Source organism: Enhydra lutris, unplaced genomic scaffold, assembly GCF_002288905.1.
Source record: "Enhydra lutris kenyoni isolate GAN:26980312 unplaced genomic scaffold, ASM228890v2 scaffoldscaffold48, whole genome shotgun sequence".
Taxonomy (NCBI): Eukaryota; Metazoa; Chordata; class Mammalia; order Carnivora; family Mustelidae; genus Enhydra; species Enhydra lutris.
The window spans coordinates 7,409,222-7,436,989 of NW_019154132.1; the positions used below are offsets into that span (position 1 = coordinate 7,409,222).

Sequence of the window (27,768 nt, forward strand, 5' to 3'; positions counted from 1 at the left end):
ATCTCTTTTTTAGCACGTGGCGCTCGCTTTTAGCTTCGGAGCTTCTGAGTGGTTTGCTAGGCGGTTATCTGCCGAAAGATGGTTTGATGGGCTGCGGGTAGGACTGTCCCTGTGGGGTTCCTGTTCCAGCGCTGAGCGGACGGCCTCCCCGGGCGTCGAGGCTTTGCGCGCTTCCGTCATGGACTACCGGCGGCTGCTGATGAGTCGGGTGGTCCCGGGGCAGTTCGACGACGCGGATGCCTCCGACAGGTGGGCGCGGGTTGGACACTGACTCCGCTGGGATTCTGCTGTCTTCTCCGCCAACCGCCCCCTTGGGCTTATTGAGGGAGACCGGTAGTTGTTCCGTTTCTTTCTCCATTCCAGCCGGGTCTTTTATAACCTGCTTTGCGGCAGAGTTAGCATCGCGGGCACGCACAGTTGGGATAGCGGTTAGGAAACACAGATTTTTGCTCTTTAACTGTATTCAGCGTAGAGAAATATTTGAGCACCTACTGTGTGCCGGGTTCTGTCTTCGGCGCTGGAGATGGTGATGAACAAGACTAAGTCCCTGCTGTCAATGAATTTTACCTTGTACTTGGGAGGGACTGACAGTTGAGTACCTAGAGATATTTTTTTAAAAAAGATAGACACTATGTAAATAATTAAAATCAGTTGGTAGACTAACGACAATGTCAGGAGAGAGTTAAGTCAAGATTTGAACGACGAAAAGGAACGAATCTCAAGAAGAGCCGAAGGAACAGACGTTCAGCAAAAGACAACAGTGCAGAGGCTTAACGTTGGTATCGCTCTTGGCTGTGAAGGGGAGACTTAGAGGCCATTGGCTTGGTACGATGTAGAAGTGAGAAGGGGCCAGATGGTGTAGAGCTTTGTAAGTGTTGAGGAGTTGGGATATTTAAGTATTAATAGAAAGCCATAGGAGAGATTTTAGCAGGGGAATGACATAATATGACTTACGATTTAAAGGAATTGCTCTGTTATGGAGAGGGTGGTTTTGGAGGGCATGGGTGGAAGCAGTTCAAAATTAATCAGTAGGGGTGCCTGGTGACTCAGTTAGTTAAGCATCCGACTCTTGATTTCAGCTCAGGTCATGATCTGAGGGTTATGAGATGAGTCCCTCATCAGGTTCCACACTGGGCATGGAGCCTGCTTAAGAGTCTCTCCCTCTCCCTCTGCAACCCCCCACCCCAACTCATGTATGTTCTCTCTCAAAAAAAAAAAAAAATTGACAAAAGTAATTCAGTTCAGACTTGATGGGAGCTAGATATAGGGTAACAGGATTATGTTTTAGGTAGAAGTGATAAGATTTGGTGTATTGAATGTGGGTTACCCTGTGAGGCAAAAGGAATTAAGGATAACTCTTACATGAAACATTGAGAGTTCCTTTGGAATTCCAAGAATACCGTTTTTACTTTGTGTTTACAGTAAGGATTCTTTACATATAGATTTTATTAATCAGTTGGGGATTTTTTTCAGTAAAAATATGTTGATCATTTTCTGTGTGTCAGATCTAACATTCGTGGGTAGGGATGCATTGATAAACACCACCCTGATTGACACTGGGCTTGCAGGAGGTAGGAGGGGAAACATTAAGGGATTAGACAATTGATATTTGTATTAGAATTGGGTAACTAGTACAGAGGAAAAACAGATGAGGAATAAGGAAGACTTCCATGAGCAAATGATCATTACTGGGAGGTTACACTGGATTTAGCCAGAAAAATAAGATTTTATTTCAAATTAATTGCAGATTTTTGTTTCCAGATAAGCATGTATAAGGCTTTAGGGAAGAAGTAGGAAGGTGAAATCCAGCCCAGTGTTGCTGGTGAGTAGTTGACGGTAATGAGTGTGCACTGGTTTACCAGCCGTTACTGGATGTTGTGAGGATAAACCAGTGGATTTTAAACATCCTACGAGGCACAGAACGACCTTCCAGAATAAAAAAATTGTCCAGCCAAGGTTGAGAAGTTCTGGTACAAATGAAATATAACTTAGACATGCCACTCTAGGTTACTGGCAATTGAAAGATCAAATTAAGGATTGTATTTACAGAATCATAGTAACTATAAATAGCAGGTGTATAATGATTATTTCTTCCCAGCCATATTTATGGAGATTTGGAGCCCTGTAAGCTGTGACTAATTAATAATCAGGATTGATCATCCGAATTTACTAAACTCTCGTCTGTTTTTTAAGCTAGTAGTTCACATTATCAGCTGTTCTATGTGGTTCTGTCTTTGTTCTCTACATGAGAGGTCAAAACTGGTAGTTCCTCTATTGACTATGACCTGCGGACACATATTTTGTTTGGTATGCAATGTTTTGTTAAAATTAAATGTACCAGTTAAGTAGGATTTGCCGCAAAAATCCACACTTCCGGCTTCTCTTGAATAACTAAGAAGATACAGTAGCACTCGGTCTGAATTTTCCCATGGCAAGAAAACACCCCATTGGTTGTGCTCCCTTTTTACTCTGGACCTGTTCTCTGGTTTTGAGACTCACCACTTCTCATACTGAATTACACGCATACTCCCACTCTCATTTGTGGTGCTTGTGTTGTTCATTCCTTCCCTTCACGAGCAAGGGTGATTTAAACTTCTTTGTGTGACACCGATCTTGATACAGCTCCTTTTGTCGGAGTGGCACTAAGCTCTAGGTAAGGCTGCTTTAGACTTATTCTCAAATTTTGTCAAAAAGCCTTCCCCCCCCCCCCCTTAAGGCATATCTGCGAATGGTTTTCCTGGAGGCGGGTCTGATGTATTGGTCAGAGTCCCATTTGTTCAGCAGAGAAAGTTGACAGCGTAAATCCTAGCTTCATTAAGGCAGAAGTGGGTTTCATACTGGATGTATTTCTTCTTAGTAGGACCAGGAGAAGAAGCAAACAATGGGAATGGCACTGTGAAAAACAACTTGGTGTTGAGTTTATGGGGAAGTACTTTGGAAGGAAAACTTTTAGATTTATTGGTATAGATTTAGTTTGTTGTATCACAAAATACATGTGTAAATCCAATTAGAGGTATGTGTAAAACATGCTGAAACATTGTTATTTCTAGTGAAAGCATTGACCTGAAGACCAGCAGAGAACAAGATGGTGTTCTGTTTGAAGACCTGCAGAATGTGTCTGAGAAGACAGGGGAAGGTGAGATGGAGGAAGAGGAGGAGGAGGAGGAAGAGTCCGATGATGATGATGACGACTGGGACTGGGATGATGGAGTTGGGAAGCTCACCAAGAGTTGCATCTCAAATGCAAGGAGTAACCCCCAGGTATTTTATATATGATTTTATACATCTGTTACTGCTTACGTTGTCTTTTTTTCAAAGAACTTTTTGTCATTCTGGGATTGACTAACTGAAAGATTTCCATCAGGTTATGTTGCCCTGTAGCCCCAGGTTTTAACCATTTTCATTCTTCATCCTTTTCGTATTTCTGGTAATTTCCTGGATGTAGATTCATTTCATAATGAGTACATTTAAAAAGTCATTTAAATTATGATGAAGAGTTTTAAAATGTGCACAGGAAAGGATGTAAACAGGCAGTTTACTACAAATGGTTAGGAAGCATGGAGAAAAAAGTTGAACTTGCTTAATAATTAGAGAAGTGCAGATTAAATATGTAGAGATGCCATTTTTTTCCCCATGAAACTGACCAAGACCCAAAATTATAATTGCTGATTGAGTAAATAAGCACAGTTATTTGGAAGATAAACTGGTATGTGAGAAAAAGTATTTAAAACATAAAATAAGTGCTTTGACTCAGCAGTTCTTCTAGGATTGTGCCAAAAATAATGTTAAAAGAATGATCCTCCAGTATTGCTTATAGAGAAACATTGGAAGTAAACTTGATTAATTACTGAGGGACTGATTTCCCTCATAGGATCCCTGATGGGATGTTATGAGACTTTAAGATACATTGCAGTGGAAAGCTATATTAATGACATATGTTTATGATCTACCATCTCTGCTGTGTACAAAATGTGAGTTACCAAACTACATAAAATCTTCATCTCAACTGGAAGTACTTAATGTTTTAGGAGTTTGCAGAGTCCTAGGATTAGCATGGTACATCTTCCTGGAACATACCAGTTTCTGAAAGAGATGGAGGGGGAAAAAGCCAAAAATATTTCTTTGACTGTTGAGACTATTTTGTGGACTAGAATGCTAGCAACTAAAAATAACCAGATGAATTTCACACTTGTGGTCTTGTTTTGGTAACTCCTCCATTAATTTGTTGGTGAGACACTGAGCTATTTCAACTTTGAAATAGTGTAACCCCTTTGAACAAAGCTAGTAATACAAGTAATTATACGTCTTTAAATGTTAACTGTTGTCTTGGGTGTTGGGAATTATAGGTGATTAAAATTTTACCTTTGATTTCTACTGTGAACCTGTATTTAGAAATGTTTTAAAAATTGTATTTAGTAGAAAACTTTAAAGAGGTCTGTGCAAACAAGAAACAAGTCAGCCTTACACTTCCAAGTTGAGATAACGGGATTAAGTCAGCAATTACTATGGGCGCTTTTTATCTGTACTATATTCTCTTATTTATGGGTTTTTTCTTCTCTTTTTGCTATTACTTAAGTTTGTGCATAGTGCCAGTCTAAGTTATTAAGTCTCATACTTAATCTTTCTCTTTCTTGAGATAGTAGACCCAAACTGAGATTCTTAGAACTAGTTTCATGTTGGTCTAAGCTCTTCATTACACACTTTGGGTATAAATGAACATTTTCAAATTTTGAATCTATAAAGCAAACAAAAAAATGCATTTAATTTTAATTTGTTATTTATAATAATGAGGAATACATTGTAGAGAGGTTAAAAAGAGGCAGATGGTACAGACTCCTTTAACCACTAATTTTGTCCTATTTCAGATGTCTTTAAAAAATTTCTTGCACAAATGTGATTGATTTTTAACCTTTTATTGGGGTACTCATTCAAGTATTGATGCTTTAATAGTTAACTGTGAGCTAAGGAAAAAGGGATGTGATAAAGAACCTGAGGTCTTTATTTAAAACTAGTGCCTTCAATTCTGAAACTCGTTTCTTCTAGGCAAATCGACAGACTTCCAATTGCAATTCAGCCAAAATGTCTACTCCAGCAGACAAGGTCTTACGGAAATTTGAGAATAAAATTAATCTAGGTGAGTTTGTAAAATATATTTGGGCTCTGAGGAAGTTCTTCAGAAACCATAGTGTTATTAAAATGTTATTAAATCAAGAAATGAGAGTATTCAGTGTTGCTGACTGACTAATAACGTTTACAGAAGATAAAAACTCAGTGACGTAAAAGCCTGACTTCAGGAAAGACTTTAGCTTAGACTTTTTTAGTTCTGTTTTTTTCTCTGCATAGAATTATAAAGTTACAGGTGCCTGTTCAAGTTTTTGTCTGTTTTGTATTAGATTTTATGGTAAGATTATCTAATGGTAGGATGTTGAAAATATACTGACTCTGGAATGTGTAAGTTGGGATGCTGACTCCACACAGTTGAAAATCCATGTATAACTTTTGACTCCCCTGAAAACTTCACTACTAACAGCCCACTGGTGATGGGAAGCCTCACTGATAACACAAACAGTGGATAGACGCGTAGTTTGTACGTTTTATGTGTTATATACTTCATTCTTACAATAAAGGAAACTAGAGAAAAGAAAATGTTAAGTCATAAGGAAGAGGAAATACATGTGCGGTCCTATGCTGTGAAAATTCTGCATGTGAGTGGGCCTGGGCAATTGAAACGCATGTTGTTCAAGAGTCAGCTGTGCTGGAATACAGAACCTAAGTGCATTTGGCTTTACCAGACGCTCAGTGTGTAGATGTCAATCATTTAGTGAGCTGTCGAATGCTGATTTGAACCACCAGCTCTTGAAAAATGCAGGGTCATCTTTGTCTCGCAGACATTGACTCATTATAAACCTAGCACGTCTCTCATAGCCCATCATTGAGCTATAATTTAAAATGAAACTTGAAGTTTTTAGAATTAGGCTTGGAATTCAAGCAGTTATGTTGTCTGTATTAGTCATGTGAAGTATGAACAAGTGTCTGAAATTCAGCATATGCAGGTGAAGTATTTGTGGGGGGGATGCCTGGGTCCGGGTTTCTGTGGCTCAGAAATCATAGCTGTGGTGGTGACAGGGACAGCACTTGTCACCGCGCAGACACAGCGTCGCGCTCATCTCTAAAAACATGAACGTTTTTTTAGTATTCAAAGATACTCTCTATACTACAAAACATTTAGAAAATAAGGAGGAGGGCGGAAGTATTCTATTCAGACTGTTGTCTTTTTGTCGTAAATGTTGTTTACATTGTGTGTTTTTTAATTTTCAGATAAGCTAAATGTTACTGATTCTGTCATAAATAAAGTCACTGAAAAGTCTAGACAAAAGGAAGCAGATATGTAAGTAATATTTTAACTATCAATCATGGCTGATGGGGACTAATTTGAGGAAAAGTAGCGTCTTGGTCATAAATCTTTTGGAAAGGATATTTTTTTGTATGCTTAAACCAATTTTTCCTTTTTTTTTTTTTTTTTAGCTTAAGTGAGGATATCCTTTCCTTTATAAGTTGAAAATATTGAGTCTTAAGATATGTATGGTCAAACTATAATTTTGTGAAATTCACAGATATACTCTCAGGAGGGTAATGGTTTTAAACTAAAATACAGATTCTAGTTTAAAGTAAAACGTTAGAGCATAAAAATATTCTCTTTTCAGAATTTATTAAAATTTCTTCCTTTCCATGAAATATTTTTAAAAATTCAAGGGAAGATTTAAAACTGAATAGTGATATAACTAAGAACAGCTTTTATTTATTCTTCTCAAAATCAGTAGATTAAGATCTGGCTAACTTCTACGTCATAGTAACTCTAAGGCATTAACTGTATATTGTAGAATGTGATATTAAGGTTATACAACTAGTAGTGTTGGAACCAAACTTAAGGAGCACTTGGGTGGCTCAGTTAGTTAAGTGTCTGACTCTTAATTTTGGCACAGGTTGTGATGTCAGGGTCTTAAAATCGAGCCCTTCATTGGGCTCAGTGGGAGTCTGGTTGCGGAGTCTCTCTCTCTCCCTCTGACCCTCCCCCTGCTAGGCTGTGCATGTACATGTGCTCTCTCTTCCTCTAAAATAAATCTTTTAAAAAAAAAAAACTGAACTTAAAAATCAGTTTTCTTCTGGTTTATTGCTATACCTAAGAGATAATCAGCTTTTCTTTTCTTTTTGTAAAAATTTATTTTGAGGGAGAGAGAGTACGTGCACACCCACTGGGGTAGAGGGAGGGGGAGAGAGAAAATCTCAAGCAGACTCCCAGCTGAGTGCAGAGGGTGGGAGGGTGGGGTTGGGGGGAGCTCGATCTCACAACCCTGAAATCATGACCTGAGCTGAAACCAGGAGTCCGACATTCAACTGACTAAGCCACCGAAGCGCCCCAAGATACAGACTTTTTGAGAACTGCCATAATCACTTGTTATTTCATGGAAGTGTTTGTTTGGATCTTTGTGTTTGAATCTTTATGAGTTTAGATGAGTGCTAATAGAGTCACTAAGTGTATGAGCTGAAACCAACCAGAGTTAGCATTTTAATGTAGAACCCAGGAAATATCTTAAGATGATAAAACCTTGTGTCTTTGTAGAAAGGAACTCTAAAGAGAAGGCAGTATCAATGACTTTAATCTGTATTAATAGAATCATTAAAGATTTAAGGGCAATTATTAATAGACTTGGTGTTTTCTCCTTTGCAGCATAGTTCACTTTATCCCAGCTGTTCTTTTTATCTAATCCTTCCAAAATATGGACAGAAATATGAATGAAATAGGCAGATGTGTTCCTTTTGCTCTAGGGAACTGAATTGATGATTAAGGGGACATGAAGGAATCATTACTGAGCAATGAAACTACAATAAGATTATGAAATCTGTTATTAAAGAAACTACCCATATAGGAATTTCAAGGAATGATACATTTGGAAACTTTATTTTGGCTTCTAAATGTTGAATGTCGCATATACTTTTTTGGTTTTGCTTAGGTATCGCATCAAAGATAAGGCGGACAGAGCAACTGTGGAACAGGTAAAATTTCAGTGTGCTGCAGGCTCTCTATTTTATTTTATTTATTTAATTTAATTTTATTTTATTCTATTCTATTTTATTTTATTCTATTCTATTCTATTTTATTCTATTTCATTTTATTCTATTCAATTCTATTTCATTTTATTCTATTCTATTTTATTCTATTCTATTTTATTCTATTCTATTTTATTCTATTCTATTCTATTTTATTCTATTCTATTCTATTTTATTTTATTTCATTCTATTCTATTTTATTTTATTCTATTCTATTTTATTCTATATTTTATTCTATTCTATTTTATTCTATTTTATTTTATTCTATTCTATTTTATTTTGTGATTGTATTTATTTGAGAAAGAGACAGAGCATGAGCTGGGCAGAGGCAGAGGGAGAAGCAGTTCCCATTCTGAGCAGGGAGCCCAATGTGGGGCTCCATCCTAGGACCCTGAGATCACGACCTGAGCAGAAGCAGATGCTTAACCGACTGAGCCACCCAAATGCCCGGCAAGCTCTCATTTTAAATGAGCATTACTTCTCTCTTGGGTTATAGTTTGCATTCATTCTTCTTGCTTAATGCTAATGTTATCTAAAACTACTCCTTCCTGTAGTTTTGAGTTCAGAAATCTACATTTTGCTGTATTTATAATAGGACTGTTAACAGATAAATTAGAGTCATGCCCCGCTCTGGCCATCATGCAGTGCTTCCCTCTTCCGTGGGGAAGCAGAATTCATTGTAAGATCGGAATCTTTTGTCTTGTCTTAAGGTCAGCAGGAATTTTTCTGAGCTTTTGCAAAGGATAGGTATCTGCCACAAAGTGGGGGTATGTGTGTGTGTGTAATTTTCAATTAGAAATTCATTACTTGGTTTAGAAATTACACTTGTTTTTATTCTTTCTATTCAAGAGTGGAGAAGAATTTTCTTTATTTTCCCATATGTAGAGAGTTGTGATTGGATGTTAGCATTTGCCCAGATTTTTGATGTGAAAAGGTGATAGAAAGGGTCAGAACATTGCTGCAGCCACCTCAAGATTGATTGTGCTGACTTCAAAGGGGACCCTTTCCCTGATTTACTCATCTGTAGCAGAGGTGTGCAGACTCCTTCTTTAAAGGGTTAAATAAATACTTTAAGCATTATGGCTCACAATTTTTTTTTTTTCTTAAACAACTATTTTAAAATGTAAGGACCATTCCTAGCTTCAGGCTATAGAAAAACAGGCTGTGGCCTGGATTTGACTCATGGACTATAAGGTGCTGACCCCTGATTTTTTTTTTTTTTAATTTTTAAAAAATTTAAAAATTTTTTTGTAAACATATAATGAATTTTTATCCCCAGGGGTACAGGTCTATGAGTCGCCAGGTTTACACACTTCACAGCACTCACTGTAGCACATACCCTCCCCAATGTCCATAACCCCACCCCCCCAACCCCCCTCCCCCCATCAACCCTCAGTTTGTTTTGTGAGATTAAGAGTCACTTATGGTTTGTCTCCCTCCCAATCCCATTGCTGACCCCTGATTTAAAGTTGCATGTCTGGGACAGTGGCCACTGAGCACTTGAGAGGTAGCTAGTCTGAATTGAGACGTGCCGTCAATGTCAACACACTGGACTGTGAAGGCTTGGTGTAAAAAAATACAGTGTTAAATCTCTCGCTGGTAACTTCTTACATCAATTGCATGTTGAAATTGATAGTGTTTTAGATATATTGGATTAAATGAAATAAAACAAATTTTACCTGCTATTTTTTACTCCTTATAATGTTACTAGAAAATGTAAACCTAGTTATGTGACTTGTATTACATTCTCTTACATCATGTCAGTCTATGGTCAATTCTGCTTCCTTTTGACTTGGTAGACTTTGATATCTGTGACTGAATTTGTTGGTTCATCTCTTGTCTCTCTGGCCTTTGTGTCGCATTTTATTTACTAAAATTTGGAGTGAATAAAAATACCACAGTTGATACTCATTGAGTCAGCCAGGATGGCCTAGTACTTAAGCTCTTCAGATTATTAATGGTCAGCTGTTTTAAGTGAGAGATATTTGGTACTGTCTCTCTGAACTTTCTTTTTTTTTTTCTCTCCAATTTTTTAGGTGTTGGATCCTAGAACACGAATGATATTATTCAAGATGTTGACTAGAGGAATCATATCCGAGATAAATGGCTGCATAAGCACAGGAAAAGAAGTGAGCTTTTCTTTGGATGCCTGAATGTTTTCATGTTAGTTTTCTTACTTCAGATACCAAAGGGAACTAAGGCACTTGGTACATAAATGCTGCCTTTAAAAAGTAAAGGAAAGGAAAAAAAAACACACACACAAGTCAGAATAGCTTACTCTTTCCAAAAACAGCTTTATTAATATTTATGGGTGGGGAGGAAGTTGGGCACACAACTGTGCCTTTTCACCTCCGTCACAATACTGGATCACTGGGTCCAGGGGTGCCCAGGGTCAGTGCAGATGGTCTGATTCCTGCCGGCCCGAGTCCTTATTGCATAGTTACTAGTGGGGGCAGGGGCTTAGTCTGGTTTCTGTGAGTCAACCAATCTCTTTCCCGTTTTTCCTTTGCACATGGATATGGAGACAGACATGGCATTTTAAATTAGCAACTCATTCTATGGGAAGCACTTCTCAGTAAAACTCAATTTATAAATCAGATATAAGAGTGTCTTAAAATATTTTTCACCTACTTGAGATACAAAAATGTTTGGAATGGCTTCTTGTATATAATTGGATCTTACTATATACATAAATTTGAGCCCTACTTATTGTACCGTTTGGTGACGATGTTTTGGATGATGGTGTTTCTCATACATGTTACTTCAGTTCGCTTGACTTTTTTTCTAACTTTTGAGAATAGAATCAAATAGAGTGAAAAATTGAAATACCATGTGTAGCTATTTAACACAAATGTCCTTTTGTTTTTGATGCAAAATAGGCGAATGTGTACCATGCTAGCACAGCAAATGGAGAGAGCAGAGCAATCAAAATTTACAAAACTTCCATTTTGGTGTTCAAAGATCGGGATAAGTATGTAAGTGGGGAATTCAGGTAAGCTCTGATTCTTTTTCCAATTGGCCTAATTTCTCTATCCTAAAATACAGACCGGAATAATGGAATGATTGGAATAACAAATATTTTTCTCGTTCAAGATTTCGTCATGGCTATTGTAAAGGAAACCCCAGGAAAATGGTGAAAACCTGGGCAGAAAAAGAAATGAGGAACTTAATCAGGTGACTGTCTGGGGGCGTGGCTGTGCTGCGGCAGCCCTACTGGCCCTCGCTCCTTCCTGCTGACAAATCCCAGGGTGGCTCTGTCCAAAAGTGGGTACTTGGAGTGCTGTTTGTTTCTGTTAGATCCAGCACATTCCTGGACAAATAAGAACTACCTTGTCTTCTCTGTTTTGGGAACCCATTACTTTCCCACTCTGTTTTGGGAAAAATTTACATTTATTTAGCAAGGCTGGGTCATTCCAAGCACCTGGAAGCCATGTGAAAGCATTTAAAATTTATACCGAGGGGCTGTTGCAAGATTTTAAATAGGGAAATGATGCAGTCGGGTTTTGAGACTGATCTGTCATTTTTTATAGGCATTGGAGTTTTAGACAATTTTGTTAGGACCTAAACTCTATCATGGTTTTCTTTTTCTGATTTCAGTCCAATCTTGGACATATTTATCCATTCTTTGTGCTGACACTTTTATATCAGGTGAGGGCAACTTAATCGAGCTGAGACCAAGTTTTCTCAAAAAAATTGAAGTTTTGGGGTGCCTGGGTGGCTCAGTTGTTTCGTGTCTGCCTTTGGCTCAGGTCGTGATCCCAGCATCCTGGGATGGAGCCCCACATTGGGCTCCGTGCTCGGCAGGAAGCCTGCTTCTCCCTCACCAGCTCCCCTGTGCTTGTGTCCTTCTCTCGCTGTGTCTCTCTGTCATAAATAAAATCTTAAAAAATCTTTTTTGAAGTTTTTTCCCCTCTTTCAAATACCTTTTTGGCATTTTATCTGCAGTGCATTAATGACATACATTGGATATTTTAGTATTAAATACTTGTTTTGAAAGTACTTTTGAAATCTTCCTGTGTTCAGTTAGCGATTATGTATGAGTCCAGCTGTTTTGTTTTGTAAGTAAACTACACCCAGTGTGGGTGGGGCTCTAACTCACTACCCCAGGATCAAGAGTCTCGTGCTCACTCTTACCATCTGAGCCAGCCAGGTGCCCTGAGTCCAGCTGTTTTTTTTTAATCATTGTTGAGGCTAATCAACTCAGAAGACAGATCTGCTGTAGTTTACCAATTCCAAGGTGCACAATTCACAGTTTCACGTCTCTGGAATTGGGCTGAGCCTTAGAGGCGGTGAGATGTAGGTTAATTGCCAATGTTTTGTCATTCTTGGTTGTGCATCATGGTGCTACCCAAAATCTCTGGGGTCTTCAAGTTTCTGAAATGCAGTAACACCATTGAGACATGTTGATGCTGTTTCCTAACAGCCATATTAATCTTGTGTTCTGTAGCTGTTGTCTTTTGTTTTGGATACTGGGTCACCTTTTCCCTTGTCCTTTTGTCTTTGAATACCACAGGCTAAACACAGCACAGATCCCATGCCCAGAACCTATCCTGCTGAGAAGTCATGTTCTTGTCATGGGCTTCATTGGTAAAGATGACATGTGAGTACATAGAAGGCTAAGAATTACATGGTCAGAGGTGTATTTTTTTTTTTAAAGATTTTATCAGAGGTGTATTTTTAAGAAAATTTTTTTTCTTAAAGTATATTTTTAAGTGCTTTGAATTATCCAATATAGGACTCTTTCCCATTTAAATAGCTCCTTTCATCTTGGAATATTTTTTGTGAATCTTTCCCACTGTACTCGTGCATAGAGTTACTCATTTATTCTACCTTTTTAAGTCTCAGAATGTTTCAGAATAACAAAGTTCACCCAGTTTTGAGGAATGTTTTACACAGTAAGCTGGGAGAACACCTGTTTTTAGACAGCTTTTCAGATTGGTACATCTGTAGTGATATAGTTGAGTGATAAGTTGTTGAAAAGAAATCCATGTGGCCATGTGTGGTACAAAGCAAGAAAACTCATTCTGGGGCATTTTATCTTAGTTTGTTTTATTTGTATTCAAGGCCAGCGCCACTGTTGAAAAACGTCCAGTTATCAGAATCCAAGGCTCGGGAGTTATATCTACAGCTCATCCAGTATATGAGAAGAATGTATCAAGATGCCAGACTTGTCCACGCAGATCTCAGTGAATTTAACATGCTGTGAGTGTGTTTTGACCCTTAGGAACCTCCTGTACAGCACTTCATGGCCTTCAAGAAAATAAAATCCAAAGCAAGGAGTCCTTTTTATTTTATTTTTAGATTTATTTATTTGAGAGAGAAACAGAGACAGGAAGAACACGAACAGGGAGGAGAGGGAGAAGCAGACACCCACCTGAGCAGGGAGACCAACCCGGCCCTCCATCCCAGGACCCTGGGATCATGACTTGAGCCAAAGGCAGATGCTTAATGACTGAGCCACCCAGGCGCCCCCAAGAAGTCATTTTTAAATTCTAGAGTTTTCAAGTTGGCTTTCACATGGTCATAGTGTAGGATGTGTTCTGTGCCCTACAGTGGACTTAGTCACAGAACTGACCATCTGATCCTTAACAGATTTACAGGACTTTGGAAATTGTTTCAGTTTTCATCTCCTGCTAGTCAGAGTGGCCTCTTACCCTTACCCACCTTGTTCGTTCTATTGGCTATTTCCTTTGCTCTTAAGATAGAATTTTTTTGAACAAAAAAGTGCAGGAAAGTAGTCGATCCCAAGACCCTGTGTGTCTGGCCCACAGGTACCACAGCGGAGGTGTGTACATCATTGACGTTTCTCAGTCCGTAGAGCATGACCACCCACACGCCTTGGAGTTCTTAAGAAAGGACTGTGCCAACGTCAACGGTGAGTGGAAATTGGAGTTTCCTACCAGGTTGTTTGTGTCTGTTGGTTCTGCTGATACCAGATCATGGCACTAAATCATTTCGTGTAGTGGTACGTCTACCTTTGCTGGGAGATGATATATTTTTATTCTTCTCTTTGTTTCTCCATGAAGTAGTTGGAATAATAATCTTTCCCCTCCTAAGGCTGTACTGTATTTTCCTTCCAACAGATTTCTTTTTGAAGCACAGTGTTGCTGTGATGACTGTGCGGGAACTCTTTGAATTTGTCACAGATCCGTCCATCACACATGAGAACGTGGACGCTTACCTTTCAAAGGTGAGATGGGGCGAGGAAAGGAAAGAACAGAACATGGTAATTTGCGCTCACGTGGCACTTCTCAAGGACTCCGACTGCTCAGTGTATGTTCGTTTCAACAGCTTCTTGAGACCTTCTTTTGATTTCACACATAGGGAATGAGAAGTACAGTAAAGAGCCAATGGGAAAGCCAGGTTTCTTGACTTGAAGCACTGGACGGTCACATAGACCACCAAAGTTCGTGAACCTTTAGTGAGAAACTTGTTAGGCTTCTGGTCTTTCCCTTGTTTCTCAGAGGCCTTTTTGAATCCTAGAACTTTTGCAAGTGTGGCGAAATGCACATAGTGTAAAACATACCATTGTAACCACGTGTAAGTGTATGGTCCAGTGGCATCATGTACATTCACACTCTTGTGCAACCGTCACCACTGTCCATCATGAGAACTTTTTCATCTTGTAAAATACAAACTCTGTACCCAGTCACTGTTAACTCCCCATTTCTCCCTGCCCCCAGCCCCTTCTGCTTTCTGTCTGTGAGGTTGTCTACTCTAAGTACCTCCCGTAAGTGGAATCATGCTATTTTGTTTCCTTTTTCTGGATCCTTGTTTCCCTTAGCATAGTGTCCTCAAGATTCATTCATGGTGAACAGCCACTGCCTGTGCACCTATCCGTCTGAGTGGACACTGGGGGGGGCTTCTGAAACCACTTGCGTGTTGCAAATAATGGAGCTCTGAACATGGGTGCACCAGTCTCCCTTCAAGACCCTGCTTTCAGTTCCTTCGGGCGATACCCAAAAGTGCAGGTGCTGCATTAGCTGGTAATTCTGTTCTACTTTTTTTGAGAAACTGCCATCCTGTCTTCCGTAGCAGTGAAACCATTTTACATTCTGGCCCAACACTGTGCATATGGTTCCAGTTTCTCCACATACATCCTCACCGTGTTCTGGTTTTGTTTTTGTGTTGGTCTTTTTTTTTTTTTTAAGATTTTTTTTTTTTTTTTTTTTTTTTTTGACAGAGAGAGATCACAAGTAGGCAGAGAGAGAGGGGGAAGCAGCTCCCCACTGAGCAGAGAGCCTGATGCGGGGCTCGATCCCAGGACCCTGAGACCATGACCTGAGCTGAAAGCAGAGGCTTAACCCACTGAGCCGCTCAGGTGCCCTGTGTTGGTCTTTCTCGGAGTAGCTGTCTTCACGGGTGTGAGGTGTGGAGTATCATAGCTTTGATTTGCATTTCCTTGATGATGAGTGACGTTGAGCATCTTTTCACCTGCTTGTTGGCCACATTAGAGCTCTATTCACAGAACTTTCTCAAGGAGAAATCAGGCAGAAATCATTGTTTCCACAGGTGTAAATCCCAGATCTTGTGAGCCTATAGTAGAAGTGGTCAAACTGCCTCACTTGTCATTAAGTTCTCTTTTTTCCACTTTTTTTTTTTTCTGTTTTTTAAGTAGGCTCCCCACTGAGTGGGGCTCGAACTCACAACCCTGATATCAAGACAGGAGCTGAGATCAAGAGTCAGACATTTAACAGACTGAGCCACCCGGCACTCTTGTTATTAAGTTCTTTTTAATGTTGTCAGCCTCTGCTAGACTGCGAGCCCATAAGGGGCAGCAGGCTAATTCCTGTATTGCCCAGTACCAAATCTGTACCTCGCACTCTCTAAGCAATTATGTATGTTAATTGAATAAATACATACCGTTTTTATTCCTAAATTTTTTAGCACTAATTTTAGTGTCTGAATGAAAAAACCAAAAACCCTAGTACAATTCTTTCCTTTTTTTCTATGTATTCCAAGGAGAGAACAAATCTCCAGTTTTCCAAGCCCAGAGACTCTCATAGAATCTTTGTCACCTTAGCTGCAGCCACTGCTCAAAGAGATTCCTCTGGCAGTTTCTTTTTCTGCAGCATTAGACACACATGCTCGAAACTAGAAGACAGTCCACTTTTCCTCTTTGATTCCCTTCATTGACTGCTACAGAATTAAAGGGTGGTTCTTCCATTCTTTGGGTCTCAGTTGTCCTTTAGTTAAATATTTTTGCTAATCATTTAGAAATTAGGAAAAGGGGGCGCCTGGGTGGCTCAGTTGGTTAAGCGACTGCCTTCAGCTCAGGTCATGATCCTGGAGTCCCGGGATCGAGTCCCGCATCAGGCTCCCAGCTCCACGGGGAGTCTGCTCTCCCTCTGACCTTCTCCTCGCTCATGCTCTCTCTCACTGTCTCTCTCTTCTAAAAAAAAGAAAAAAAAAAAAAAAGAAATTAGGAAAAGTAGGGTCTTGAATTCAACCCCCTGCACTGGGCATGGAGACTTATTTAAAAAAAAAAAAATTAGGAGCGCCTGGGTGGCTCAGTCGGTTGAGCATCTGCCTTTGGCTCAGGTCGTGGTCCCAGGGTCCCTGCCCAGCGGGGCATCTGCATCTCCCTTTTCCTTTGCCCCTCCCCCTGCACTCTCTCTCAAATAAATAAAATCTTGAAAAAAAAAATTAGGAACTGCGGTTTCACTCTTGAGGAAAGGGGTAGGGATTCCCCAAGGCTAAATAGTTTGATTTATGCTGTTAGCTTCGAGCTGAGAGCAGCCTTTTTGGTGAGGTCTGACAGAGAGAGCCAACCTGTATCACCCCAGGCCTCGGAGTCCTTTTTCTCAGAAGTGAGAGGTGAAACTGAGAAAGATGAGAGCAGGTTTATACTAAAACTCAGAAATGGATGCATCTTCTGTAGGTCGAATATAAAGGAATGTAACTTTTGATTTCTTTCCAAGGCCATGGAAATAGCATCTCAAAGGACCAAGGAAGAAAGGTCCAGCCAAGAGCATGTGGATGAAGAGGTAAGATGGATTATCTATTCACAGTCGCAGGAAACACTTTTGAGTTTTTGTTTTTGAAGGACATGCTAGGTCATGAACTTGATTTTAAGAGAGAAGCAGTTTTCAGATGATGAGACTATTTCCTTGTACATAATTGAACTGAGCCAAATTGGATAATTACATTTCATTACATCATTCCACTCAGCAGCCTATTAGCACATTGTCCTAGACGGAGAGCTTTACTTATTTGTTTGAAGAATAGTTCATGCACGGTATTGTATTACTTTCAAATGTGCAGCACAGTGATTCGGCGTTTATGCGCATTACTGAGTAGTCTAGTTACCATCTGTCACCATATATATTATTACAATGTTACTGACTATATTCCCTATGCTGTGTTTTAAATACCTTGATTTATTTATCTTAAACCTAGAAGTTTATACTCTTAATCTCCTTCTCATTCCTCCATCCTTTGCCCATGTGGCACCCACCAGTTCTCTGTTTTTCTGAGCCTGTTTCTGTTTTGTTTGTTCATTTTTTTTTTTTTAAGAGTCCACATATAAGTGAAATCACGTGGTATTTGTCTTTCTTGGTCTTATTTCACTAAACATAATACCCTTGAGGTCCATCCATGTTGTCGCAAATGGCAAGATTTCACTCATCTTTAAGACTGAGTAATGTTTTAGTGTGTGTATGTGTGTGTGTGTGTGTGTGTGTGTGTGTGTATACACACACACATTTTCTTTATTAATGGGCTCTTCGTTACTTTGGCCATTGTAAATAATACTGCAGTGAACATAGGGGTGCATGTATCTCTTCGAATTAGTGTTTCTGTTTTCCCTGGATAAACACCCAGAAATAGAATTGCTGAATCTTGTGGTAGTTCTATTTTTAATATTTTAAGGAACCTCCGTACGGTTTTCCATAGTGGCTACACCATTTTGCATTCCCACCAGCAGTGAATGGGCATTCTCTTTTCTCTACATTTTTGCCAGCACTTAATTCTTTTTGATAATAGCCATTCTGACTGGTGCAAGGTGATCTCTTATTGTGCTTTAGATTTGTATCTCTACAGTGAGGCTGAGCATGTTTTCATGGGTGTGTTGGCCGTCTGTGTGTCTCTGGGAAAATCTCTGTTTGGGTCCTCTGCCCATTTTTTAAATCATTTATTTATTGATTTTTTTTTGGTGGTGAGTTTTTTGAGTTCCTTTTATCTTTTGGATATTAACTCCCTACCAGATACATCATTTGCAAATTATCTTCTCCCACTTGGTAGATTGTCTTTTCATTTTGTGCATGGTTTCATTTGCTGTGAAAAGGTTTTTAGTGTGATGTAGCCCCGTTTGCTTATTTTTGCTTTTGTTGCCCTTGTCTGAGGAGAAAGGTCCGAAAAAAGACTACTAAGACTGTGTTTAAGTTTACGATCTTTGTTTTCTTTTAGAAATTTTAAAGTCTTAGGTCTTACATTTGCTCTTTTGTGAGTTTATTTTTGTTTGTAAGATAGTCGTCCAGTTTCATTCTTTTGCATGTGGCGGTCCAGTTTTCCCAGTACCATTTACTGAAGAGACTGTCCTTTCCCGTTACATGTTCGTATCCCCTCGTTGTACATTAATTGACCATATATGCGTGGGCTTATTTCTGGGCTCTGTATTCTGTTCCATTGATCTACATGTCTGTTTTTGTGCTAGTGCTATGTGCTGTTTCGATTATTACAACTTTTTTCAAAAAAGATTTTATTTATTTATTTACCAGAGAGCCAGCAAGATTACCAGAGTGAGCAAGAGAGAGGGAGAGAGAGAGCGCACAAGAGTACAAGCAGGGGTGGTGGGAGGGGCGGCAGGCAGAGGGAGAAGCAGGCTCCTTGCTGAGCAGGGGTCCCGATGGGGGACTCGACCCCAGGACTCTGGGATCACGACCGAAGCTGAAGGCAGACGTTTAACTGACTGTGCCATCCAGGTGTCCCTTATTATAGCTTTGCAGTGTAGTTTGAAATTAGGGCATATCACGCTTCAGATAGAGAGCATTTTTAAAGAACCCATTGAAACATGATTCAAGAAGGAAAAGCCCATTTCCGTACACAAATGTGAATTTTTAAATGATTTAAATGTTGATTTTGGTACCATTGTAGACTTTAAATATTTATGTGTGGTGAAAAAGAAAATTATTTTAATCTTGGGAATCAGGCTGTTTTTTAGAGATTTATTTGTTTGAGAGAGGGAGAGAACAATTGGGAGGGGCAGAGGGAGAGGGAGACAGAATTTCAAGCAGACTCCACACTAAGCACAGAGCCTGGACACGGGGCTCGATCTCAGGACCCTGAGATCATGACCTGATCTGAAGCCAGGAGTCCCATCTCTCAACCAACTGTGCCACCCAGGTGCCCCTATAGTGGACTTTTTATCAAAAGTTCTCCGACTGTTAGTGTGATGGATGAATATAAGGCACCCTGTATTTATCAGCACTTGTGAATTTTCACTATAGTAGGTGAGATTTCCATGTAAGAACATGTTCCTTGTAAGGCATGGCCAGGGCAGTACTTGTTAGCTGCAGCTCCATTCCTTTCTTTCCCACTCAAAAGCTTTTGGGAATGCACACAAGGGGAGAGAGGCCACTTCAAATCATTTCACGTTTTATTATTAGTAGCAAAGTGCTTTTGGGATGCCACACAGCAATGCCACTGTGTGCAGAGAGCCTGGCTGAGAATCAGTGCGATAGATGGTGACGGACTGCTCTGACGGGATGGGGGTGGGATGCTCAGGGAATGAGAGAAGCACGTAAATAACCATTTTGATTTTCCTTTTCTCTGTTAGGTGTTTAAGCGAGCATATATTCCTAGAACCTTGAATGAAGTAAAGAATTATGAAAGGGATATGGATATAATGATGAAATTGAAGGAAGAGGACATGGCCATGAATGCCCAACAAGACAATGTGAGTAGCTTGGTTCGTACGTAGATTTATCTTTAAGCAGATTTATAGAGGAAGCTCCTGTCCCACACCTGCCATCTTGAATGTTGGCTTCTGGTCTTCTGAGATGGCTGTTTGCCTTTGCATTAATAGATCCTCTGTGCACATTGGATGTAAAGGGAATTCACTGGTATTTGTGAAAGAAAATGGCACACTTGAGTCCAGCAGACTATATTTGCAGAAAATGGAAGATCTGTGTAAAGTCTGGGCTGTAGATAATTATTACACTAGGTCCATTAACATACATATTTTAAGGTCTGCAACATTTCTTCCTGTGGAAAGGCCAGATAGTAAATATTTTAGACTTTGCAGGCTAAGAAGCAAAATTGAGGCTATTATATAGGTCATTATAAGATAAGAAAAAAACTTTTCTCCAAAAATTGATGAAATTAAAAGCCCTTTAATAATAATTGAATACAGCTTTTCATGATTCCGAATACTGAGAGAAGAATGGAGTTATTTGGGGGAGGAGAATACATTCATTCCATTTAATTGAGAATCAGAATTTTCTATTATAAAATTGGTGGCAGACATTCATTTGTAAAAACCGTCAGGCTGTGGGTGGGCTGTGGGCCGTTGCTCATGCCTATATGCTTGGTGGGCAAGAGTGATACACTATGCTATAAACTTGCTGTTTTAGTCAGGGGATAAATTTAAGCACCTTTTAATAATCACAGAAGATTATGAGCCCACAGTGTTCACTTGTAATATTGCAGTGTGTGTTTTTCACTGTCTAGCTTTATGCTGATTTTTCTTTTTGTCTTTCTTGTTTTAAGATTCTGTACCAGACGGTTACAGGATTGAAGAAAGATCTGTCTGGAGTTCAGAAGGTATAAGAACTTGTGTTGCTCCTCATTTACACAAATACCCTTTGTAAGCGTATAAAACCTACTGCATACTAGAATTAAACTAACAATAGTATTACTAGTATAGATACTTTCGAAGTTTATGGGCATTTTCAGAAATGCTGTATTTGTGTTCACTTTTTTTTTTTTTTTTTTAAAGATTTTATTTATTTATTTCACAGAGAGAAATCACAAGTAGGCAGAGAGGCAGGCAGAGCGGGAGGGGGAAGCAGGCTCCCTGCTGAGCAGAGAGCGCAATGCGGGCCTCGATACCAGGACCTTGAGATCATGATCTGAGCCGAAGGCAGAGGCTTAACCCACTGAGCCACCCCGGCGCCCTGTGTTCACTTTTTTTTCTTAACCGTAAAAGTGAATTATAGGAATTTGTGGTTTATTTCTGTCTCTCAGTTGTTCTGTTTTTGTTGCTGAGGCATTGATACTTTTTGTATCCTGGTCTTTATTTATGGAGTTTTTAATGATAACCAGGTGTTTCTTGATGTTTTCACAGTTAACAACAACAAGGGAATCTGGTCTCCTACTAGTATAAAACCTGTTGCAGACCATTCTCACGGGTTTAGCAGTCTTACAGTTCTGGATTCCTGTAGTGTTTTTTCTTGAAACAATCTTGTTTTGTTTTACATTTTTAGAATGGTGTGGATTAACTAACATAAGCAAAAACAAAGGCACTTTTTGCTTATTTTAATGTTTTGTTTTGTTTTTAAATAGGCTCCATGTGGGGCACCTGGGTGGTTCAGTTGGTTAAGCATCTGCCTTCGGCTCAAGTCATGATCCCAGGGTCCTGGAATTAAGTCCTAAGTTGAGGTCCCTGCTCAGCAGGGAGCCTGCTTCTCCCTCTGCCTCTGCCCCTCCCTTCACCCTTCCATTGCTTATGCTCATTCTCTCTCTCTCTCCCCCTCACTGTCTCTCTCTCTCTCTCTCCCAAGTAAATAAAATCTTTTAAAGAAAGTTTCCACACCCAGCATGGAGCCCATTGTGGGGTTCAAATTCATCTGAGATCAAAACCTGAGCGGCGATCAAGAGGCAGACATTTAACTGACTCAGCCACCTAGGCGAACCTATTTTAATATTCTTTTTTTTTTATTCTATTTTTTTTTAAGATTTTATTTATTTATTTCACAGAGAGAGATTCCAAGTAGGCAGAGAGGCAGGCAAAGGGGGAGGGAGAAGCGGGCTCCCCTCGGAGCAGAGAGCCCGATAGGGGGCTTGATCCCAGGACCCTGGGATCATGACCCGAGCCGAAGGAAGAGGCTTTAATCCACTGAGCCACCCAGGCGCCCCCTATTTTAATATTCTTAATTAAAAGCTTAAATATGAAGGATCATAGTTTGCTTTTTGAAAACTTACTATGTCTTTGTTTTTGAAGAATTGAATTAGGAAAACTCACACATTCAGTACGTGTTACGTCTAGTAAGTGCTATGGGGCGGTCGTGCCTTGAATTTCAGCCCATGAAGGCTAGAAAACCTTTCTGTGCAATTGCCTTTTAAAGATCATTTCTTCTTATAAAAGGAAAATCTGTTTTTTAAAAAATGGTTCCTGCTCGTTTAAAAACTGCTAAACTTCCTCGGGGAGAAAAAGCATTAATTTCTCTTATTAAAATATTGTTTTCCCTCTCAATTGGATTAATAGTAAGTGTTGCTTGAAATTCAGTTCATAGGAAAACAGCTGTGAAAGTTATCCAAATAAATCTTTATTTCTTCACTTCTATCTGTATTTCTCATCCTTTCAAACCGCAGCTCAGTTCTGTCGGTGATCTGGGTCACCCCGTGAAACCCTGGTTCCTTCATTTGGGTGTATTCTGGAGCCTCACTCGATGTGCTGCTTCCTCACTTGCTCTCTGATGTCGATTCTGTTGTTCTCGATGTTTCAGTACAGGATGTGGTTCACCGTATACCTGGAAGGCTGAAAAATCTGAATTCTAGCATTAACGCATTGGACAATAGTGGTTTAGAGTAACGTGGTTTTGTAATATTTTCAAGGTCCCTGCACTTCTAGACAATCAGGCTAAGGGAGAGGCTTGTTCCAATTCAGAAGATGCTGGAAGCTCCGAGTGTTCTGACACAGAGGCTGAAGAGCAGGAAGACCAGGCCTGCTCCAGGAAACCCACTGCTGACACCGAAGTTGGTAAAAAGGTGAGCCGAGGATAGAATTTCTCTTGTTCTTCAGCATGGCAGCAAAGCCAGTTTCGTTTCTCTGTGCTCAAGATTAGATGATTAGATGAGTAGATTGTAATGTCTGGAAACATTGATCAGTAAGTACTTGTAAGCTGTAGTGCTAGTTTCTACACGTGAGCTTTGCCTTTGGAGGTCACATCGTGTGGAGATTGGGCTTCTGTTAGGAGCTCCCCAGGCACTGCCTGGAGAGAGGACACGCTGAATTCATTGATTAGAAATGATTGTCATTCACTTGACACACAACTGATGTTGGAGTTGTCTCGTGGGGAGATACTGAAGGGCCATTTCGCAGGGGATTTGCAACTAAGCCGGTGTTTGCAGAATCTAAAAGACTGATTCCACTCTTAGCCATCGGCATGAGACGAATGATACATGATTGCTGTCTAAATGTTCCTGTTCATTCTTAGCTTAAGCCTTTAAACCCTACAATGTTCTGGTCCCTAAAACTTCTGAGAGAGTTACTATACCCAAGTTATTGCTTGGGTATAGTAGAGAGTTATTATACCCAAGTTAATGCTCACATTTTCTCTCTTCGTCTACTGCAAATACTTTGTCTCTTTCCAACCTTTATTTCTATTAGAATATGAAACTTGTGAAGAAATAGTTGCAAACATTTAATAGTCCTCCCAGATATTTCTGTTGGGCACTCTTCAAATTTCTATTAAGAAACCCTAGAGACAAATTTGGAACCAAACTGCGCCATCCCATCCTAATTATTTTCATCTTTCCTGTTATACTCACTTTTATCCTTTCATATATGTTTTCTTACTTAGTTGTAATAGTAAAATGGATACTCTTGAATGAAATCTGCAGGTTCCGTTCTTTCTTTATTTTGTTTTGTTATGTTTTACAGGAAAGAAAAAAGATGGTCAAGGAAGCCCAGAGAGAGAAAAGAAAAAACAAAATTCCAAAGCATGTGAAAAAAAGAAAGGAGAAGACAGCCAAGATGAAAAAGGGCAAATAGAACGAGAACGCGAGACATAGAATAATCTTACATCAGTCACTTTTCCCGCCTGCGCGATGAGCTGCGTCTGGAAGGGGTTCTCATGGCGGGGTCGTGAAGACGGGGTCAGGTGTTCGCCTGTAATCATGTAACAAGCTCTAAGCTCTCCTGTCTAGAGCCTCTCACTGCCTCCGGGTGGTACTGACAGAGGATTTATTTAAACTACTATTTTAATGAAGAGCTTTATATAATTTTATTTTTATATGTATTTTTTCTCCTGCAATATGTTTTGGAAGCATCATGAATGTTTAAATGTGACCAACATCCGTAGTCTAAACGTGAACGTCAGGGCACTCTGGATTGGACAGACCTGGGCGGATTGTTTTCGCTTTGCTCGTCCCTACCAGGGACCCATCTGAAGTCCTCTGATCCCAGGGCCACGGTTTCTGTAGAAGAGAGTTTCGCCTATAAGAGGATTCAGTTGGCTCTTGATGTCATCATCCACTGGGACTCTGTGCTGTTGCTGCTCGTTTGGGATGCCCTTACTCCTCGCCTTCATTACTCTTGAGTGAAGACATCGCAGGCCCTGAGCTATTTCACATTCATCTCTTTGGCCTGTTTGCTCATTCATCGAATATTTGAGTGTTTTAGGTGCTAGGGATACAGCAGGAAACAAAACTGAAAAATGACCACCTTCAGGTACTTTACATTTTGAAAGCAAGACATTCAACAGATAAGTTAAAAAAAACAATATCAGTAGGGGTTAAATTCTGTGGTGAGAAATAATGCTGAACAGAGAGAATGCTGGGGAGGTGGGAGTTTGCAGTTGAAAAACAGGCCGCACCGAGCAGCTACATTTGAGCAAATATTTGAGGAAATGAGTCATGTGCGTGTCAGGAGAGAGGAGTGTTCCGGGCAAAGCAAACAGCGAGTGTGAAGCCCCGAGGCAGAAGTGTGCCTGAAATGTTCCAGAAACAAGAGGTTCCCATCACCGAGAAAGAGGTCAGGTGGTGCGAGGCTCTGAGAGGGTTTCGAGCAGAGGAATGATATGCTCTGACTTGTGTTTTGGAAGGCTCTCGCTCTCTTTGGCTTTGGTGGGGACCTGAGTCGGAAGCGAGGGTGGGAGACCAGGGGTCGGTTACTATAGTAACCCACGTGAGAGCTGGCGATGCTCGGTTCTCACACAGTAGCAGCGGACATGACAGTGGCAGGATTCTAGGTTTAACTGAGTGGAGCGAACTGGATGCGCTAAGGGAATATGGGAGGCGTATGACTGAGGGACGGTTTCAGGGTTTATGACCCAAGCGACTGCGAGACTACAGCAGTTGTCACTTCCGGTGCTGGGAAGCTATGTGGCTGGGGCAGGATTGGCGGTAAGCTTCCATTGCAGCAGAGCACGGAAGTCCAAAGAAATGATCGACTTTTAATTTTTCTTACCGTATATTTTCTTTTGGAAATCCTACTTTAGCCCTTGCATCAGAAACAGTTGCTACAAATAAATTGAGTTTCCCTGAAATTGAAGTTTGCACCTGGTTGTTTTACGGTTGGTGGGCTACTAGGGGAGGGCGAGGCACGGTCAGCTGAGCTTTTGAAATTTTAGGTCGTACTTATTATTGTTCAGATTCTCCTCCCCTCCTGACTTTAAAAAAGTTCAAAATCCAAAATGTAAATTTGGGGCTACAACAGTAGCCCCTCTTAAATAGCCTACAGTTAGCCAGAGAGAAACCGACTTAGCAATCCTGTATGTGTTTGGGGTTTTATCTTCAGGATCTTCCCTTTCTCACACGTGTTTGATCTTACTCTCGGACAAGGTGTGTTTGGGGGGTCAAGCTCCTCAGTGCTCTCTTTTTCTGAATCTAATATAGTTACAGAATTTGGAATCAATGTCTCCTGGGCAGAAGTAGTGTTAGCAAGATAACAGGAACAGTACATTCTCATTGGCATTGCTACGGGGAGGAATTGGCTTGTAAGACCCCAAAATTTGGGACTGTTGGGGGATTCTAATTTGAGGAACATTCTTCTGGTAACTGTTGCTGATAGTCCGTTTCCTTGTTTGGATTCAGGGCCGCAGGCCGTACCGACCAGTAACCACTGCTGATATTCCTGGCAAACTTGTTTGAAACCGTGTTTCCCCGTTCCTGTCTTTCTCACCCGAAGGCTTGGAAGAAGGAGCCTATTCTTTTCTTTTTTTTTTAAAATTCTTTTATTTATTTATTTGTCAGAGAGAGAGATGGAGAGAGAGCAAGCACAGGCAGACAGAATGGCAGGCAGAGGCAGAGGGAGAAGCAGGCTCCCCGCCAAGCAAGGAGCCTGATGCGGGACTCGATCCCTGGACGCTGGGATCATGACCTGAGCCGAAGGCAGCTGCTCAACCAACTGAGCCACCCAGGCGTCCCGGAAGGAGCCTATTCTTAAGCAAACTTAGAGGGTTACTTGCTGACTTCGACGGCAGCTGAATTTTGAGGGCTTGACAGGTTTGAGTGCCCACGGATTCATTATTTTCATTATTGGTACAGTTACGCTCCGTCTGGGGAGGTGGGGTTTGGGTCTTGACTCAAAGGCTGGGGCATAACTTTGTCGGTTGTCAATGTGTCTGATTTCCTGTCCTATTTTGTTGATATTTAATCCCTCCGCATAATGTGTTTCTGTTTACTGTGAGGAATTGGGGTCATTTCTTTAAAGCACAAAAGCACAGCTCTCGCCTGTGCCACTCTAGTTGTCCTTCTTCCTTTGCTAAAGCAGTTTAGCAAAGAACACAGAACTTCCACCGCCCCAGCATCTGAGCGCGGCCTTGCAGCGAAGATACATGGACTGTGGCAGCTTTTTGCCTCAGTCTGACCAAATGGGAACCCAGGGTTCCGGGCTGCTGTCAGCTTTCCTTCTGCTTTATCTCTACCCAATGGAGTTGGACTCAAGAGGTTGGAAAACTCTATGGTACTAAGTTGTTTGAGACCATCTCTTCTTCTCATGAATGTTCTATTGAATTCAGTGCAGGCAGCTTGCTGTTTCTGGGTAGCAGGCCCATCCCGTTTTTGTGGCTGTGATTTCATTAATCTTTTGGCTCAGAAAATGAAGAGTTGAAAAAAAAATTCTTCGAAAAGCTGGTAAAAGTTCAGTTTCAGGATAACTCCGATGTCATGACTCCAAATGAGGACATTAAAATCCCTTCATTTTCAAAAGCTTGACAGGTTCTCTAATTTTTCGTTGTCTGTACGTAGTAAGTAGAGACCATGCCCATTCAGAGCTCTGCCTTGATTTCTGGGGGTTACTTTTTGATGATGAAAGAGTTGCATGGATCAGCAGCTTCTCAAAGTTTAGTTTCCTAGGAAAATGTTTGGTGACCACATCAGATGGACACAGTTTTCAGCCGTGGGCGATCAGGAAGCAGGAGCTCTTTATGTTTTGTCTCCAATCAGATTGAGTTATCACACTCCCTACATTTTGCTTGCAGTTTTTAACTTCCATAGCCTTTGAGTTTATGTTGCCTTGGATAAAAAGGCATTTATAAATGTCCCAGGGAGGGACGCCAGGGTGGCTCAGTTGGTTAAGCATCTGCCTTTGGCTCAGATCTTAATCCCAGGTTCCTGAGATGGAATCCCACATTGGGCTCCCTTGCTCAGCAGGGAGCCTGCTTCTCCCTCTGCCTGCCGCTCCCTCTGCTTGTGTGCTCCATCTCTCTCTCTCTCCGACAGATAAATAAAATTTAAAAAAAAAATTGTCCCAGGGGAAATTGTAGTACAGGGTAT

General features: G+C 40.4%; 1 protein-coding gene across 1 annotated transcript; it reads left to right on the forward strand.

Annotated features, from left to right (window-relative positions):
• On the forward strand, positions 1-26,138 carry LOC111156760 (RIO kinase 1). Its single transcript, XM_022517826.1, has 17 exons — positions 1-249; positions 3,051-3,261; positions 5,044-5,134; positions 6,319-6,388; positions 8,013-8,055; positions 10,146-10,238; positions 10,989-11,101; positions 11,203-11,283; positions 12,623-12,709; positions 13,174-13,311; positions 13,881-13,984; positions 14,193-14,299; positions 17,031-17,096; positions 19,886-20,005; positions 20,818-20,871; positions 22,885-23,037; positions 23,933-26,138. The coding sequence occupies exons 1-17, from the start codon at positions 179-181 to the stop codon at positions 24,041-24,043; spliced, it is 1,713 nt and encodes a 570-aa protein (XP_022373534.1). The 5' UTR covers positions 1-178; the 3' UTR covers positions 24,044-26,138.
• Positions 26,139-27,768: the final 1,630 nt, after the last annotated feature.

What these genes read in the sequence shown, in the direction of transcription:
- LOC111156760 (XM_022517826.1), top strand. Translation starts at nt 179, where the DNA reads ATGGACTACCGGCGGCTGCTGATGAGTCGGGTGGTCCCGGGGCAGTTC. An exon ending in TTCATTGGTAAAGATGACAT is followed by an intron (nt 12,710 to 13,173) that starts GTGAGTACATAG and finishes TTTGTATTCAAG; the next exon opens with GCCAGCGCCACTGTTGAAAA. An exon ending in AAGAGCATGTGGATGAAGAG is followed by an intron (nt 17,097 to 19,885) that starts GTAAGATGGATT and finishes TTTCTCTGTTAG; the next exon opens with GTGTTTAAGCGAGCATATAT.